General features: G+C 35.7%; 1 protein-coding gene across 1 annotated transcript in view; it reads right to left on the bottom strand.

The window, feature by feature from the left end:
* Positions 1-15,895, bottom strand: part of eif2ak4 (eukaryotic translation initiation factor 2 alpha kinase 4) — a 41,618-nt gene that overhangs the window by 5,574 nt on the left and 20,149 nt on the right. The window contains 12 exon segments of the mRNA XM_052153463.1: positions 1,957-2,025; positions 2,457-2,560; positions 2,817-2,875; positions 4,529-4,635; positions 4,738-4,824; positions 6,802-6,930; positions 7,082-7,189; positions 7,284-7,418; positions 8,075-8,248; positions 8,718-8,783; positions 11,442-11,558; positions 11,699-11,867. Of these exon segments, the coding sequence (XP_052009423.1) occupies positions 1,957-2,025; positions 2,457-2,560; positions 2,817-2,875; positions 4,529-4,635; positions 4,738-4,824; positions 6,802-6,930; positions 7,082-7,189; positions 7,284-7,418; positions 8,075-8,248; positions 8,718-8,783; positions 11,442-11,558; positions 11,699-11,867 (1,324 nt within the window).

Genomic DNA, 15,895 nt, shown 5'->3' with positions numbered 1-15,895 from the left:
AGGGTCAAAATGACTGAAGGTATTTGTGGAATTCAGTGTTCAACAGTGAAAGGAAATCCCTCAAGCTGTGATGTGAGTCTCTTTGTGTGCATCTGAACACATTCAAATGTTTCTTAAACTGTCATGAACGTTTATTACAATGCTATGCAGTTGCTAGTGTGTTTTTATACAGTTGCTATAATGTTCTAAGTGTTTTTAGTACAATGATATGTGGTAGCTAGGGTGTTGCTATAGAAAAGCTAAGATGTTCCAATTGGTTTTTAATACAATGCTATATGGCTGCAAGGGTGTTGTAAGTGTTTATTGAACATTGCAGTGCTGTTACTAGGGTGCTCTGTTTTTTGTACATTGCTGTGCAGTTGTTAGGGTGTTCTTATACAGTTGCTAAGATGTTCTAAGTGTTTTTTAGTTCATTGCTATACAGCTACTAGGGTGTTGCAAGTATTTTTGTACATTGCAGTGCAGTTGCTAGGGATTGGTTTTACGGTTGCTTAGGTGTTACTATACAGTTGCTAAGATGTTCTAAGTGTTTTTAGTACAATACTATGCGGTTGCTAGGGTGTTACTATACAGTTGCTATAATGTTCTAAGTGTTTTAGTACAATGCTATGCGATTGCTAGAGTGTTGCTATACGCTTGCCATGATGTTCTAAGTGGGTTTTTTTAAGTACATTGCTATACAGTTGCTAGGGTGCTCTAAGTGTTTTTAGTACAATGCTATGCGGTTCCTAGGGTGTTGCTATACAGTTGCTATAATGTTCTAAGTGTTTTTAGTACAATGCTATGCGATTGCTAAGGTGTTGCTATACAGTTGCTATAATGTTCTAAGTGTTTTTAGTACAATGCTATGCGATTGCTAAGGTGTTGCTATACAGTGGCTAAGATGTTCTAAGTGGTTTTTAGTACAATGCTATATGGTTGGCTGCAAGGGTGTTATAAGTGTTTTTTGAACATTGCAGTGCGGTTGTTAGGGTGTTGCTATTCGGTTCCTAGGATGTACTTATACAGTTGCTAAGATGTTCTAATTGTTTTTTTAGTTCATTGCTATACAGCTACTAGGGTGATGCAAGTTTTTTTTGTACATGGCAGTGCAGTTGCTAGGGATTGGCTTTACGGTTGCTTAGGTGTTACTATACAGTTGCTATAATGTTCTAAGTGTTTTTAGTACAATGCTATGCGATTACTAAGGTGTTGGTATACAGTTGCTAAGATGTTCTAAGTGTTTTTTAGTTCATTGCTATACAGCTACTAGGGTGTTGTAAGTGTTTTTAGTACAATGCTATGTGGTTGCTAGGGTGTTGCTATACAGTTGCTATAATGTTCTAAGTGTTTTTTAGTTCATTGCTATACAGCTACTAGGGTGTTGTAAGTGTTTTTTGTACATTGCAGTTGCTAGGGTTTGGTTTTACGGTTGCTTAGGTGTTGCTGTACAGTTGCTAAGGTGTTCTGGGTGATTGTTAAGAGTGTTGCCCAATTCAACACTCAATTGTGATATTCTGGTGTCTAGATCTAGTCCCTCCTTCAATGTAAGCCTATGTGTTTTTTGAGGTGAAAATGGTAAGTGTGATCTCTTAGTAAAATACCAGCACACCTGGGAACTGGCCCCCACAGTGAGTCTGGTTTCTCCCAAGGTTATTTTTCTCCATTAAATCAATCAAACTGCACAGTGATGACTAAGACTTTATAGATGATTTTCTGTAAAGCTGCTTTGAAGCGATGCGTGTTGAGAAAAGCGCTATACAAGTAAAAATGTCTTGACACCTCTCCTCAACAACACACATGATTTGAGGGATCATTCAATCACTGAACATTCAATACTTCCTGTTAGAGGTTTGAGCAATATCTTATTTCCAAATAGTTCTTCCTCTGTAAATTCTTTACAATTCACATTCCTTCTTGTATGTCAATCTACTAACAGTGATGATCTGATCACAGGAAATGACATCATCTACTTACGGCCAACACTTCGATGTCATTGCTCTTGTTCTGCAAATTGCTGCCTAAATTCTGCAGTCGTGTTTGGATCTGAAAGAGAGAACACAGAATAATTTCTCCCATGGTCACATTGAAATGCACATTGTATGTAATAACACTGAGCGCAGAGCAGCAGGGGTTCATTGGCTCATCATCAGACACAGTCATCAGCCAATCATGACTTCACTTCGATTGTGTCAAGAGCAAGAGTGATCAATGTTGCCCAAATTACAAACTGATTGTGCCGAGTTACAAACGCTGGATGCTTCTCATGAGTTCTCATCATCATCGATTAACGGCGGGAGACTTTCTCAATGGAGTGTAAAAACAAAATGGCAACGATGAGTTCTTGAATTGATGCACGATTCATAAAATAATCCAGCATGTGTGAGGTATATTCTCTACGGCTCTTAGAGGTGCAAAATGAGGATGAGAGATGGTTTCACATGTCAGAGGTGATGTAATTTCTCTATCATACTGACCTGTGTTTCGTACCTCCGGCGGGAACTCGCCGAGATTTTCTCAGGTGTCACGAGATTTACATTCACGGATATTGTGGCATTGCTCCCGTGTGACTCAGACAAACCTGCCAAACACACGAAAACAATCCGATGCTTCATCAAACGTCTGGGCTTGCCAAGTCTATGATTTACTTTCACTCAATAAGGTTTTAATTTAATATCAGCCATGACTAATTTGACCAGCACTCAAGCCAACAGTGATGTGAAATATTACACTCAGTTGAACCACTTTGTGGCTCAATATTCAGATGTTTGGTTGACTTTATAAGATAATATCATTTATTTTCCAAACTCAGGGCAAGAGGCAGGAGAAGAGTTTACCTGAGGTTCCCAGTAATGACGCCTTTGGATTCTGTAGAGAAACACTTTCCGATATTTCCCTGAGGGGCAGAAAATGACCGAGAGAGTTATTTGTTAGGTTATGTAGTAAATAGGGGGCCAACAACCGAAGCTGCTGGAACACTTTTGTATTTGTACTGATTTTCTTACTATTCTCCTTATATTTTTTCTTCCATGACAGTATCTGTGCTTCAAAAACCATAATGACCAGGGATCTCAAACTTGGTAGAATGGTCCCAAATATCACCCAATACTCTATAACATGTGCCCGCCAATAGGTACCGCTATTAGCACATTTACATTTTCACTTATATCTCCGGAACCATAAGTGCAAAAATCTGAATTGTTATTTTCTCTAAATCCTTGGGCCAAGCCAATTAAAATGTATATCTCTGATTTATTTTCTGTCTATGTACATTTTGAAGTTGTTTTATGATTTTTGATTTGTCAATTAGTTTAGCAGATGTAAGCCGATACATTTTCAGGCATGACCCATAATGACTGTTTGCCTGTATCTTGTGAGAGCGATGTCCAAACTTCGCAAAACTTGGTATACATTGTTACCAGGACAGTCCAAGGACACATGCCAAATTTCATCCATTTATGATGATAGTGGGCGCTATAATTCAATTAAATCAAATTAGGGCTGGGTTTAGGTTTAGTGCTAGGACTAAATGGCCCGTATCTTGACAGTGCAATGTCCAAACTTCACAAAACTTGGAATACATTGTTACCAGGCCAGTCCAAGGACACATGCCAAATTTCATCCATTTATGATGATAGCGGGCGCTATAATTCAATTAAATCAAATTAGGGCGAGGTTTAGTGCTAGGACTAATTGCCCGTATCTTGACAATGCAATGTCCAAACTTCACAAAACTTGGAATATATTGTTACCAGGCCAGTCCAAGGACACATGCCAAATTTCATCCATTTATGATGATAGTGGGCGCTATAATTCAATTAAATCAAATTAGGGCTGGGTTTAGGTTTAGTGCTAGGACTAAATGGCCCGTATCTTGACAGTGCAATGTCCAAACTTCACAAAACTTGGAATACATTGTTACCAGGCCAGTCCAAGGACACATGCCAAATTTCATCCATTTATGATGATAGCGGGCGCTATAATTCAATTAAATCAAATTAGGGCGAGGTTTAGTGCTAGGACTAATTGCCCGTATCTTGACAATGCAATGTCCAAAATTCACAAAACTTGGTACACACAGGCTCCAGGACAATTTGATAACACACACCAAATTAAATCAATTTAAAATGCTAGGGGACGCTATAACTGAAGACAAGTCTCCAAACTGTTCCAACTTATGTATTTACATTTATCCAAAGGATCAGTTTTTTATAAACTTGGCAATTTAGGTAAAATGTTTCCCATTTTTACAAGCCACTTGCGGACATTTAGTACAATTATTGGCAAACATGATCTAATTTTTCCTCTTTATACATTTGAATAACTTGTTTAATGTTGCATTCATCATTTAATCCTTTTGTTAGTACATTTCAAATATCACAGCATAGCTATTTCATTTTATCACATAATAGTTTTATCTTATTTTTTCATACTAACTGTTTGCATTGCACTCATTATTTTACATAAGTTGCACTGCAAGTGTTCAGTTTTATCCTGACAATAACCCACACTACTTAACATTATACTTTTGTCTATATTTGTCATTCACCTGCTTCTCTCCTCTGAGAGTTTGGTCCTCTTTTGGATGAAGTGATCGACCAGATCTGCCTCAGGAATTCTCTTTTCCGACTGACGGTCTTTCTCAAAACTTTTCACCTGATGGAAGAGAATGTGAACATCACTCTACTCCTCTATACTGTTGACAGAAGAGATGCAGAGCTGATGCTGCAGTGTTGCGCTGGTGATGATGCCATTTACCTTCAGATAATGTCCATCTTTATCAGACACCAAAACCATGAAGGTAATTCCAGCTTGTCTGCAATATTCCAGAAGACTCTCCTGAGACTGAACACAAACACACAGCACTGATTAGTGATTTACATCAGACACATGCACACACACACACACACACACACACACACACACACACACACACACACACACACACACACATCTCTCAAACTGAACACACATGAGATTAGAAGAGTCAATGTTTTAACAACAGACAGTTCAGACCAATCAAAAGGCCTTTCAAAACAAGAGCGTAACGTATCCCAAACAAAACTATTCACAGTGTTTACTTCCATCATACTATGTACAAACGAAAGTAAAACAGAGAACAGTTGCCAATGGCAACCAAGAATCATAAACCATTATTAAACACTCTGAGAAAAATAAGAGGTTGACCAAAATGAATAAAATCCCTGATGCAGATTATTGTGCAACCAGAATCCCAATTATAAATGAAGATGGTGCATAACGTTGGACTTTTAACTAATAAAGCCCAAAACACACTAGACACTCTTATTTTGAAATAATGGGTGACTTAGCACTGTTACAATGCTCCATATTAAAGTATTTACCAAGTTAAGCTCTATTTGTTGCTTATATATATCTATATTAAATATAGATATTTCACCAGACAAGGTTTAATGAGGATTCAGGTTTATTATTATTCAAAATATATGAAGTTGGAACACAATGCATGAGCTGACACATTTCCATATAGTCAAAAAAGTTTTGCATGCACTAACTTAAATTCAGAACATTTGATTAACTAATCAACAACCAAATTTGCTTTAAAAAAAATAACTGGTGGCCGCTGTTATAAGAACTGTAGAATCCTACTTTTATCCAAAGTGACTTACAGTGCACTTATTACAGGGACAATCCCCCCTTAGCAACCTGGAGTTAAGTGTCTTACTCAAGGACACAATGATGGTGACTGTGGGGATCAAACCAGCAACCTCCTGATTACCAATGTATTATACAGAGCACTTATTACAGGGACAATCCCCCCGGAGCAACCTGGAGTTAAGTGTCTTACTCAAGGACACAATGGTGGTGACTGTGGGGATCAAACCAGCAACCTTCTGAGTACCAATGTATTATACAGAGCACTTATTACAGGGACAATCCCCCCGGAGCAACCTGGAGTTAAGTGCCTTACTCAAGGACACAATGGTGGTGACTGTGGGGATCAAACCAGCAACCTTCTGAGTACCAATGTATTATACAGAGCACTTATTACAGGGACAATCCCCGGAGCAACCTGGAGTTAAGTGTCTTACTCAAGGACACAATGGTGGTGACTGTGGGGATCAAACCAGCAACCTTCTGAGTACCAATGTATTATACAGAGCACTTATTACAGGGACAATCCCCCCAGAGCAACCTGGAGTTAAGTGTCTTACTCAAGGACACAATGGTGGTGACTGTGGGGATCGAACCAGCAACCTTCTGATTACCAATGTATTATACAGAGCACTTATTACAGGGACAATCCCCCCGGAGCAACCTGGAGTTAAGTGTCTTACTCAAGGACACAATGGTGGTGACTGTGGGGATCGAACCAGCAACCTCCGGATTACAAGTTCATGTGCTTTAGCCCACTACACCACCACCACTCTGAGTTTGTGCAGCGTTTAATGCCCAAATTCAGCTTGACTGGTTGTTTTGAAAGTTATTTTCTAATTTAGGTCAGGTGTGGTTGTGCTTGAAAGCGGGGGATTGGGGAATGGTACATGTGGACGCCAGTATTATTCACTACTGTTTCGAAAGCAATCCGGCCTAATTTGCTGCACTGATCCATGTATCAATTTGCGTATAGAATAATGCGTAATTAATACTGCTACTTGTCCCGTCAGAAATGAAACTCATGAGTAAAAAGTCTTTAAACTTCAGATCAAAGAAATTGTGAAAACAGCCTAAAACGAGAGAAAGATTTAAGATATTGGGACACGTGGGAAATATACAGTACATATACATTATGTGCCGAGTCTCCACAAACCACACATCATCTAATAAATCATGCTGACTGACCTGCGACACGTCATAGACGACATCTGACGAGACTCCGGCACTCCAAAGTTTCTGAATGACAGTAATCGCTCTGATCATTGAAGACTGACCCACCGGAGCCACCAGAACATCACAGGAGCTGACCGCAGGCTGATAGACAGACAAAACAACATGACAACGACCCAATGACAGACACTCATCCACACACACACACACACACACACACACACACACACACACACACACACACCAACCACATCATGGAAGCTCAATTAGCTCATATCGTTGATGTGACACGCACCGGTTCTTCCATGTTCGCCACAGCGGAGCAGATTTTATCCAGAGCGATACTGACGCCCACTGCTGACGGTACCGGACCAGATGCAGTCGGTCCACGAAACTCAATGATCTGACATTAAATGATAGCAATGAAAAACAGCATGTCAACAACAGCGTATACAGGTATTTATTCAAATTAAATCATAATCAATAATCAATATTACCAGATGATCATATCGTCCGCCTGCAGCTACAATGTCAGGGACGGTGCGTTTGCGTTTCCTGATAAACGCCACGAACTGAAAGATGATGCCGCAGTGATGCTGAACCTTATAGACCAAACCGAGATTCACCACCACCTGCAAACCACACAGCGGAAATATCAAATGGCTTGATGAATGATTTAGTTCCGATAATGTTTTCATAACGTTATTAACCATTCTTTTAATTTGTTCTGACTGGTTACCAATTGGAAAGAGACTACAGAACTTCTGAACTGGAACGGAAAAACAGTCCGAGACCGTCAATCCGCGCATCTCATCACGTGACTTGAGCGCGTTACCATGGAGACATAGCGCGTGTGTAGGCTTCACGCTATTCTCCGCGGCATCCACGCACAACTCACCACACGCCCCACCGAGAGCGAGAACCACATTATAGCGACCACGAGGAGGTTACCCCATGTGACTCTACCCTCCCTAGCAACCGGGACAATTTGGTTGTTAAGGAGACCTGACTGGAGTCACTCACCACACGCCCCACCGAGAGCGAGAACCACATTATAATGACCATGAGGAGGTTACCCCATGTGACTCTACCCTCCCTAGCAACCAGGTCAATTTGGTTGCTGAGGAGACCTTAGCCTCGGCAGCCTAAATTTCACTAGGGTGAAACATAGTGATAGAATTGTTTTTCCGTGCTGTCCGCAATCCAGTCCGAATAAACCCAATACTGATTTCATGCGGCCAACTATTTACATTTAAGCACATATTAGCAAAGATGACATATATCCCACCTGAAGTTTAACTCCCAGCTTCTTCAGCAGGTTGAGGACTTCTTCTAGATCTTTCTGGCCTTGTTTGGCCATCTGAGCGACCGCTGACGTCTTCTGTTTCGTGAGTGAGTTAATGAGAGGAATCAACTGCAGCAAATCTCCTTTCTGTTCGATGAACTTATACAGCGTCTGTAACTGACACAACCACACGCAAGCAACATTAAAACAGTCATGCGCAACTGACTATGTAAGACACAGTCTTTAACTACTATGCACGCATTTGCTCCAATGTACATATTATGTACACATGTGTTGTTGCATTATACTTGCATTTAAAGTATCTGCATTCAATTACATCTGTAAATACACCGTTAACTCACCCATAACCCCAGGGGCGCAGCTACACATTTCGGAGCGTGTATGTGAAACAAGATTTTGCACCCCATGTATCTGTCGAGCATGGCGCCCCTATGCGTTGCATATATGTTTTTTTCGCCTCTGCATAGCCCTAAACCTCATTATCAGCAAATGTGAATCTTGTGATGAAGTACACCCACAAACAGGCATTTCTAGGGCCCTGTGAAACTTCTTTACAGCTGTGCAACGAACATTCGTCTGTAAATCAAGGCCAGTGTAAAAAGAAAGATCCCTGACAGTGACTTACGCTGTTGTTGGACAAGGACAGGTTACAGAATTTGGCTTCCACTTCGTGTTTCGTCAGTTTCTCACTCTGTGTGTGGAGGTGAGAGAGAGACAAAAATACATGTGTTAAATAACATGTGTTACATAAGCATGTGCTTAATAACATGTGTTAAATAACATGTGTTAAATAACATGTGTTAAATAACATGTGTTACATAAGCATGTGCTTAATAACATGTGTTAAATAACATGTGTTAAATAACATGTGTTAAATAACATGTGTTAAATAACATGTGTTAAATAACATGTGTAAATGACATGTGTTAAATAACATGTGTTAAATAACATGTGTTAAATAACATGTGTTACATAAGCATGTGCTTAATAACATGTGTTAAATAACATGTGTTAAATAACATGTGTTACATAAGCATGTGCTTAATAACATGTGTTAAATAACATGTGTTAAATAACATGTGTTACATAAGCATGTGCTTAATAACATGTGTTAAATAACATGTGTTAAATAACATGTGTTAAATAACATGTGTAAATGACATGTGTTAAATAACGTGTTAAATAACATGCGTTAATAACATGCGTTAATAACGTGTTAAATAACGTGTTAAATAACATGTGTAAATAACGTGTAAATAACATGTGTTAATAACATGTGTTAATAACATGTGTAAATAACGTGTTAAATAACATGTGTAAATAACATGTGTTAATAACATGTGTAAATAACATGTGTAAATAACATGTGTTAATAACATGTGTAAATAACGTGTTAACTAACGTGTAAATAACATGTGTAAATAACATGTGTAAATAACGTGTGTAAATAACATGTGTAAATAACATGTGTAAATAACATGGGTTAAATAACATGGGTTAATAACATGTGTAAATAACATGTGTAAATAACATGTGTAAATAACATGTGTAAATAACATGTGTAAATAACATGTGTTAATAACGTGTAAATAACGTGTTAACTAACGTGTAAATAACATGTGTAAATAACATGTGTAAATAACATGTGTAAATAACATGTGTAAATAACGTGTTAACTAACGTGTAAATAACATGTGTAAATAACATGTGTAAATAACATGTGTAAATAACATGTGTAAATAACATGTGTAAATAACATGTGTAAATAACATGTAAATAACATGTGTAAATAACGTGTTGATAACATGTGTTGATAACATGTGTAAATAAACATGTGTTAAATAACATGTGTTAATAACATGTGTAAATAACATGTGTAAATAACGTGTTAAATAACGTGTTAATAACATGTGTAAATAACATGTGTAAATAACGTGTTAAATAACATGTGTTAATAACATGTGTTAATAACATGTGTAAATAACATGTGTTAAATAACATGTGTAAATAACATGTGTAAATAACATGTGCTAATAACATGTGTAAATAACATGTGCTAATAACATGTGTAAATAACATGTGTAAATAACGTGTTAAATAACATGTGTTAATAACATGTGTAAATAACATGTGTAAATAACGTGTTAAATAACATGTGTAAATAACGTGTTAAATAACGTGTTAATAACATGTGTAAATAACATGTGTAAATAACATGTGTAAATAACATGTGCTAATAACATGTGTAAATAGCATGTGTAAATAACGTGTTAAATAACATGTGTTAATAACATGTGTAAATAACATGTGTAAATAACATGTGCTAATAACATGTGTAAATAACATGTGTAAATAACGTGTTAAATAACATGTGTTAATAACATGTGTAAATAACATGTGTAAATAACGTGTTAAATAACATGTGTTAATAACATGTGTAAATAACATGTGTTAAATAACATGTGTAAATAACATGTGTAAATAACATGTGTAAATAACATGTTTAAATAACATGTGTTAATAACATGTGCTAATAACATGTGCTAATAACATGTGTAAATAACATGTGTAAATAACGTGTTAAATAACGTGTTAATAACGTGTAAATAACATGTGGTAAATAACATGTGTAAATAACATGTGTTAAATAACATGTGTAAATAACATGTGTTAAATAAACATGTGTTAAATAACATGTGTTAATAACATGTGTAAATAAACATGTGTTGATAACATGTGTTGATAACATGTGTTAATAACATGTGTAAATAAACATGTGTTGATAACATGTGTTAAATAAACATGTGTTAAATAAACATGTGTTAATAACATGTGTAAATAAACATGTGTTGATAACATGTGTTAATAACATGTGTAAATAAACATGTGTTGATAACATGTGTTAAATAACATGTGTTAATAACATGTGTAAATAAACGTGTTGATAACATGTGTTGATAACATGTGTTAAATAACATGTGTTAATAACATGTGTAAATAAACGTGTTGATAACATGTGTTAATAACGGTAAACTACAATAACCTGCAGAATGAAGACACGCGCTGAACTGCCGCTCACAGTAATCAGAGTAGATATTTTGTCATATGAAATACTATTCAAGACGTTTTCCATTTATGCTGTTCCTTGAGGGCCGCTTATAATGTCAGTCGAGGTTTCATGCACCAAAAAAGTCTGAATGTATCCTGTCATCACTTCTTTAAGATTTCTAGTTTTTCAAGTGCTTAGATCGGAGTCAAGCTGATGAGTGATATGTAAATGTGGCCGGTCATATGTTAATGAGCTCATTATAGCTCATTGTGTGATGTCACAAGTTAGTGTTTGTCTCACCATCATGTCGCACAGTATATTTGAGGCTTGTGTGAGTTTGTCTTCTGGTACTCCACTGTGCAGCAGAACCGCCTTTAACAGACTGGTGTGATTCAGATAGATGATGTAGTTCCTGTCCTACAACCAAACACATCGTACACTCAGCGACACTTTATTTTCAAGAAGTCTACAGTACTAAAAGAGCCTGAAGTTGAAGAAACATCCACATATGAATGAACTAACCCCTTTAACGGCTGTAGTATGTGTGTGTTTGTTACCTGTAGAGCGCTGAACTCCTGTATGACCTCAGAGATGGTGTAGATGACTTCAGCATCCGGCAGCAGACTGTTACTGATAGGAATGATGATGTCAAACGCACATTCCAGCAGCTCTCGAGGGTGAGCGCGATCCAGCTTACGCGGCCTGAAAACACGCTCGATACTGTACCTACAGTCACAAACACCGTGATCCATCAGTACTTGAACACTGCAATAAGACTATAGTGAACTCTGCTAGAGAACTGTTCGGCCATGAAGTGGTTAATTCGCCATCGGTTCCCCTCAGGAATTGGTTTTTAGAATGGAGACTTTCAAATTATGAGGAAAATAAGATCTGTGGTGAAAATGACTTGAAGAGACTGGAGTAAGATTCGTGAAAGCGTATCTTTGGTTACTTATATACTGAATATTGATTTAGCTTTTTTTTTATGTTTAATGGACTTTGTATGATGTTATTTGATAAAATGAAAACTATTTATGGCATTATTTTTGAAGAGACCGGGCTGGAGTCACTCAGCACACCCTGGATTCGAACTTGTGATTAGTCCACGTCAATACTCGCTGAGCTACCCAGAACCCCCCAAATGTACTTTTTAATATGAAGTACAGATTCACAACACATTAAATTACACTTATGCAAAACATTAAAATATTTCCAATCTCGGGGTCTGGGTAGTTTAGTGAGTATTGACGCTGACGGTTACACCTGGAGTCGCGAGTTTGAATCCAGGGCGTGCTGAGTGACTCCAGTCAGGTCTCCTTAGCAACCAAATTGGCCCGGTTGCTAGGGAGGTTAGAGTCACATGGGGTAACCTCCTCGTGGTCACTATAATGTGGTTCTCGCTCTCGGTGGGGCGTGTGGCAATTTGTGCATGGATGCCGCGGAGAATAGCGTGAAGCCTCCACACGCGCTACGTCTCCATGGTAACATGCTCAACAAGTCATGTGATAGGATGCACAGATTGACACTACACCACCACGAAGGGCTCAGAGCGTGTTGGGAATTGGGCATTCCAAATTAGGGAGAAAATAATTATTGCAATACAATTACAATATTTACACATTTATAAAAACATACCGTGTGCATGCTATTTTGTATGATTGTAATTTGATTTATGTTTTCACAAATCTTACTCTATACATGCAAATCTTTTAGGCACTAATTTACCTTTCCATTAAGTCCATTAAGTAAAGCACATAGCTTACATGCTCATGGTAGCAGTAATTCTTAAATACTGGCTTAAAAATTAATGTTTGAGGTATGACTATATAATTTAAAACTGATTCCACTTCGTTCTTTGTCAGTTTCTCACTCTGTGTGTGGAGGTGAGAGACAGAAATACATTCCAAGTTAACATAAGCATGTGTTAAATAACGTGTGTTAAAAAACGTGTTAAATAATGTGTGTAAATAACATGTGTTAAATAGCATGTGTTAAATAGCATGTGTTAATAACGTGTGTAAATAACGTGTGTTAAATAACATGTTAAATAACATGTGTTAAATAGCATGTGTTAAATAGCATGTGTTAATAACGTGTGTAAATAACACGTGTTAAATAACATGTTAAATAGCATGTGTTAAATAGCATGTGTTAAATAACATGTGTTAAATAGCATGTGTTAAATAGCATGTGTTAAATAACATGTGTTAAATAACATGTGTTAAATAACATGTGTTAAATAACGTGTTAAATAGCATGTTTTAAATAGCATGTGTTAAATAGCATGTGTTAAATAGCATGTGTTAAATAGCATGTATAAATAACGTGTTAATAACATGTGTAAATAGCATGTGTTAAATAGCATGTGTTAAATAGCATGTGTTAAATAACATGTGTTAAATAACATGTGTTAAATAACATGTGTTAATAACATGTGTTAATAACATGTTAAATAGCATGTGTTAAATAGCATGTGTTAAATAGCATGTGTTAAATAGCATGTGTTAATAACGTGTTAAATAGCATGTGTTAATAGCATGTGTTAAATAGCATGAGTAAATAACATGTGTTAAATAGCATGTGTTAAATAGCATGTGTTAAATAGCATGTGTTAAATAGCATGTGTTAATAACATGTGTTAAATAGCATGTGTTAAATAGCATGCTATTTAACACATGCTATTTAACACATGTTAAATAGCATGTGTTAAATAGCATGTGTTAAATAGCATGAGTAAATAACGTGTTAAATAGCATGTGTTAAATAGCATGAGTAAATAACGTGTTAAATAGCATGTGTTAAGTAGCATGTGTTAAATAGCATGTGTTAAATAGCATGTGTTAAATAGCATGTGTTAAATAGCATGAGTAAATAACATGTGTTAATAGCATGTGTTAAATAGCATGAGTAAATAACATGTGTTAAATAGCATGTGTTAAATAACATGTGTTAAATAACATGTGTTAAATAACATGTGTTAATAACATGTGTTAAATAACATGTGTAAATAGCATGTGTAAATAACATGTGTTAAATAGCATGTGTTAATAACATGTGTTAAATAGCATGTGTTAAATAGCATGTGTTAAATAGCATGTGTTAAATAGCATGTGTTAAATAGCATGTGTTAAATAGCATGTGTTAATAACATGTGTTAATAACATGTGTTAATAACATGTGTTAAATAACATGTGTTAAATAGCATGTGTTAAATAGCATGTGTTAAATAGCATGTGTTAAATAGCATGTGTAAATAGCATGTGTAAATAGCATGTGTTAAATAGCATGTGTAAATAACGTGTTAAATAACATGTGTTAATAGCATGTGTTAAATAACATGTGTTAATAGCATGTGTAAATAACATGTGTTAAATAGCATGTGTTAAATAGCATGTGTTAATAACGTGTTAAATAGCATGTGTTAATAGCATGTGTTAAATAGCATGAGTAAATAACATGTGTTAAATAGCATGTGTTAATAGCATGTGTTAAATAGCATGAGTAAATAACATGTGTTAAATAGCATGTGTTAAATAGCATGTGTTAAATAGCATGTGTTAAATAGCATGTGTTAATAACATGTGTTAAATAGCATGTGTTAAATAGCATGTATTTAACACATGTAACACATGTTAAATAGCATGTGTTAAATAGCATGTGTTAAATAGCTAGTAAATACGTGTTAAATAGCATGTGTTAAATAGCATGAGTAAATAACGTGTTAAATAGCATGTGTTAAGTAGCATGTGTTAAATAGCATGTGTTAAATAGCATGTGTTAAATAGCATGTGTTAAATAGCATGTGTTAAATAGCATGAGTAAATAACATGTGTTAATAGCATGTGTTAAATAGCATGAGTAAATAACATGTGTTAAATAGCATGTGTTAAATAACATGTGTTAAATAACATGTTAAATAACATGTGTTAATAACATGTGTTAATAACATGTGTTAAATAACATGTGTAAATAGCATGTGTAAATAACATGTGTTAAATAGCATGTGTTAATAACATGTGTTAAATAGCATGTGTTAAATAGCATGTGTTAAATAGCATGTGTTAAATAGCATGTGTTAAATAGCATGTGTTAAATAGCATGTGTTAAATAGCATGTGTTAATAACATGTGTTAATAACATGTGTTAATAACATGTGTTAAATAACATGTGTTAAATAGCATGTGTTAAATAGCATGTGTTAAATAGCATGTGTTAAATAGCATGTGTAAATAGCATGTGTAAATAGCATGTGTTAAATAGCATGTGTAAATAACGTGTTAAATAACATGTGTTAATAGCATGTGTTAAATAACATGTGTTAATAGCATGTGTAAATAACGTTAAATAACATGTGTAAAATAACATGTGTTAATAGCATGTAAATAGCATGTGTTAATAGCATGTGTAAATAACATGTGTTAAATAGCATGTGTTAAATAGCATGTGTTAAATAACATGTGTTAAATAGCATGTGTAAAATAACATGTGTTAAATAACATGTGTTAAATAGCATGTGTAAATAACATGTGTAAAATAACATGTGTTAATAGCATGTGTAAAATAACATGTGTTAATAGCATGTGTAAAATAACATGTGTAAAATAACATGTGTTAAATAGCATGTGTTAAATAACATGTGTTAAATAGCATGTGTAAATAACATGTGTAAAATAACATGTGTTAAATAACGTGTTAATAGCATGTGTAAAATAACATGTGTTAAATAACATGTGTTAATAGCATGTGTAAAATAA

Source organism: Xyrauchen texanus, chromosome 22 (genome assembly GCF_025860055.1).
Source record: "Xyrauchen texanus isolate HMW12.3.18 chromosome 22, RBS_HiC_50CHRs, whole genome shotgun sequence".
Taxonomy (NCBI): Eukaryota; Metazoa; Chordata; class Actinopteri; order Cypriniformes; family Catostomidae; genus Xyrauchen; species Xyrauchen texanus.
Note: the sequence above shows the minus strand (reverse complement) of the source record. Positions and strands in the feature narration are given on the sequence as shown.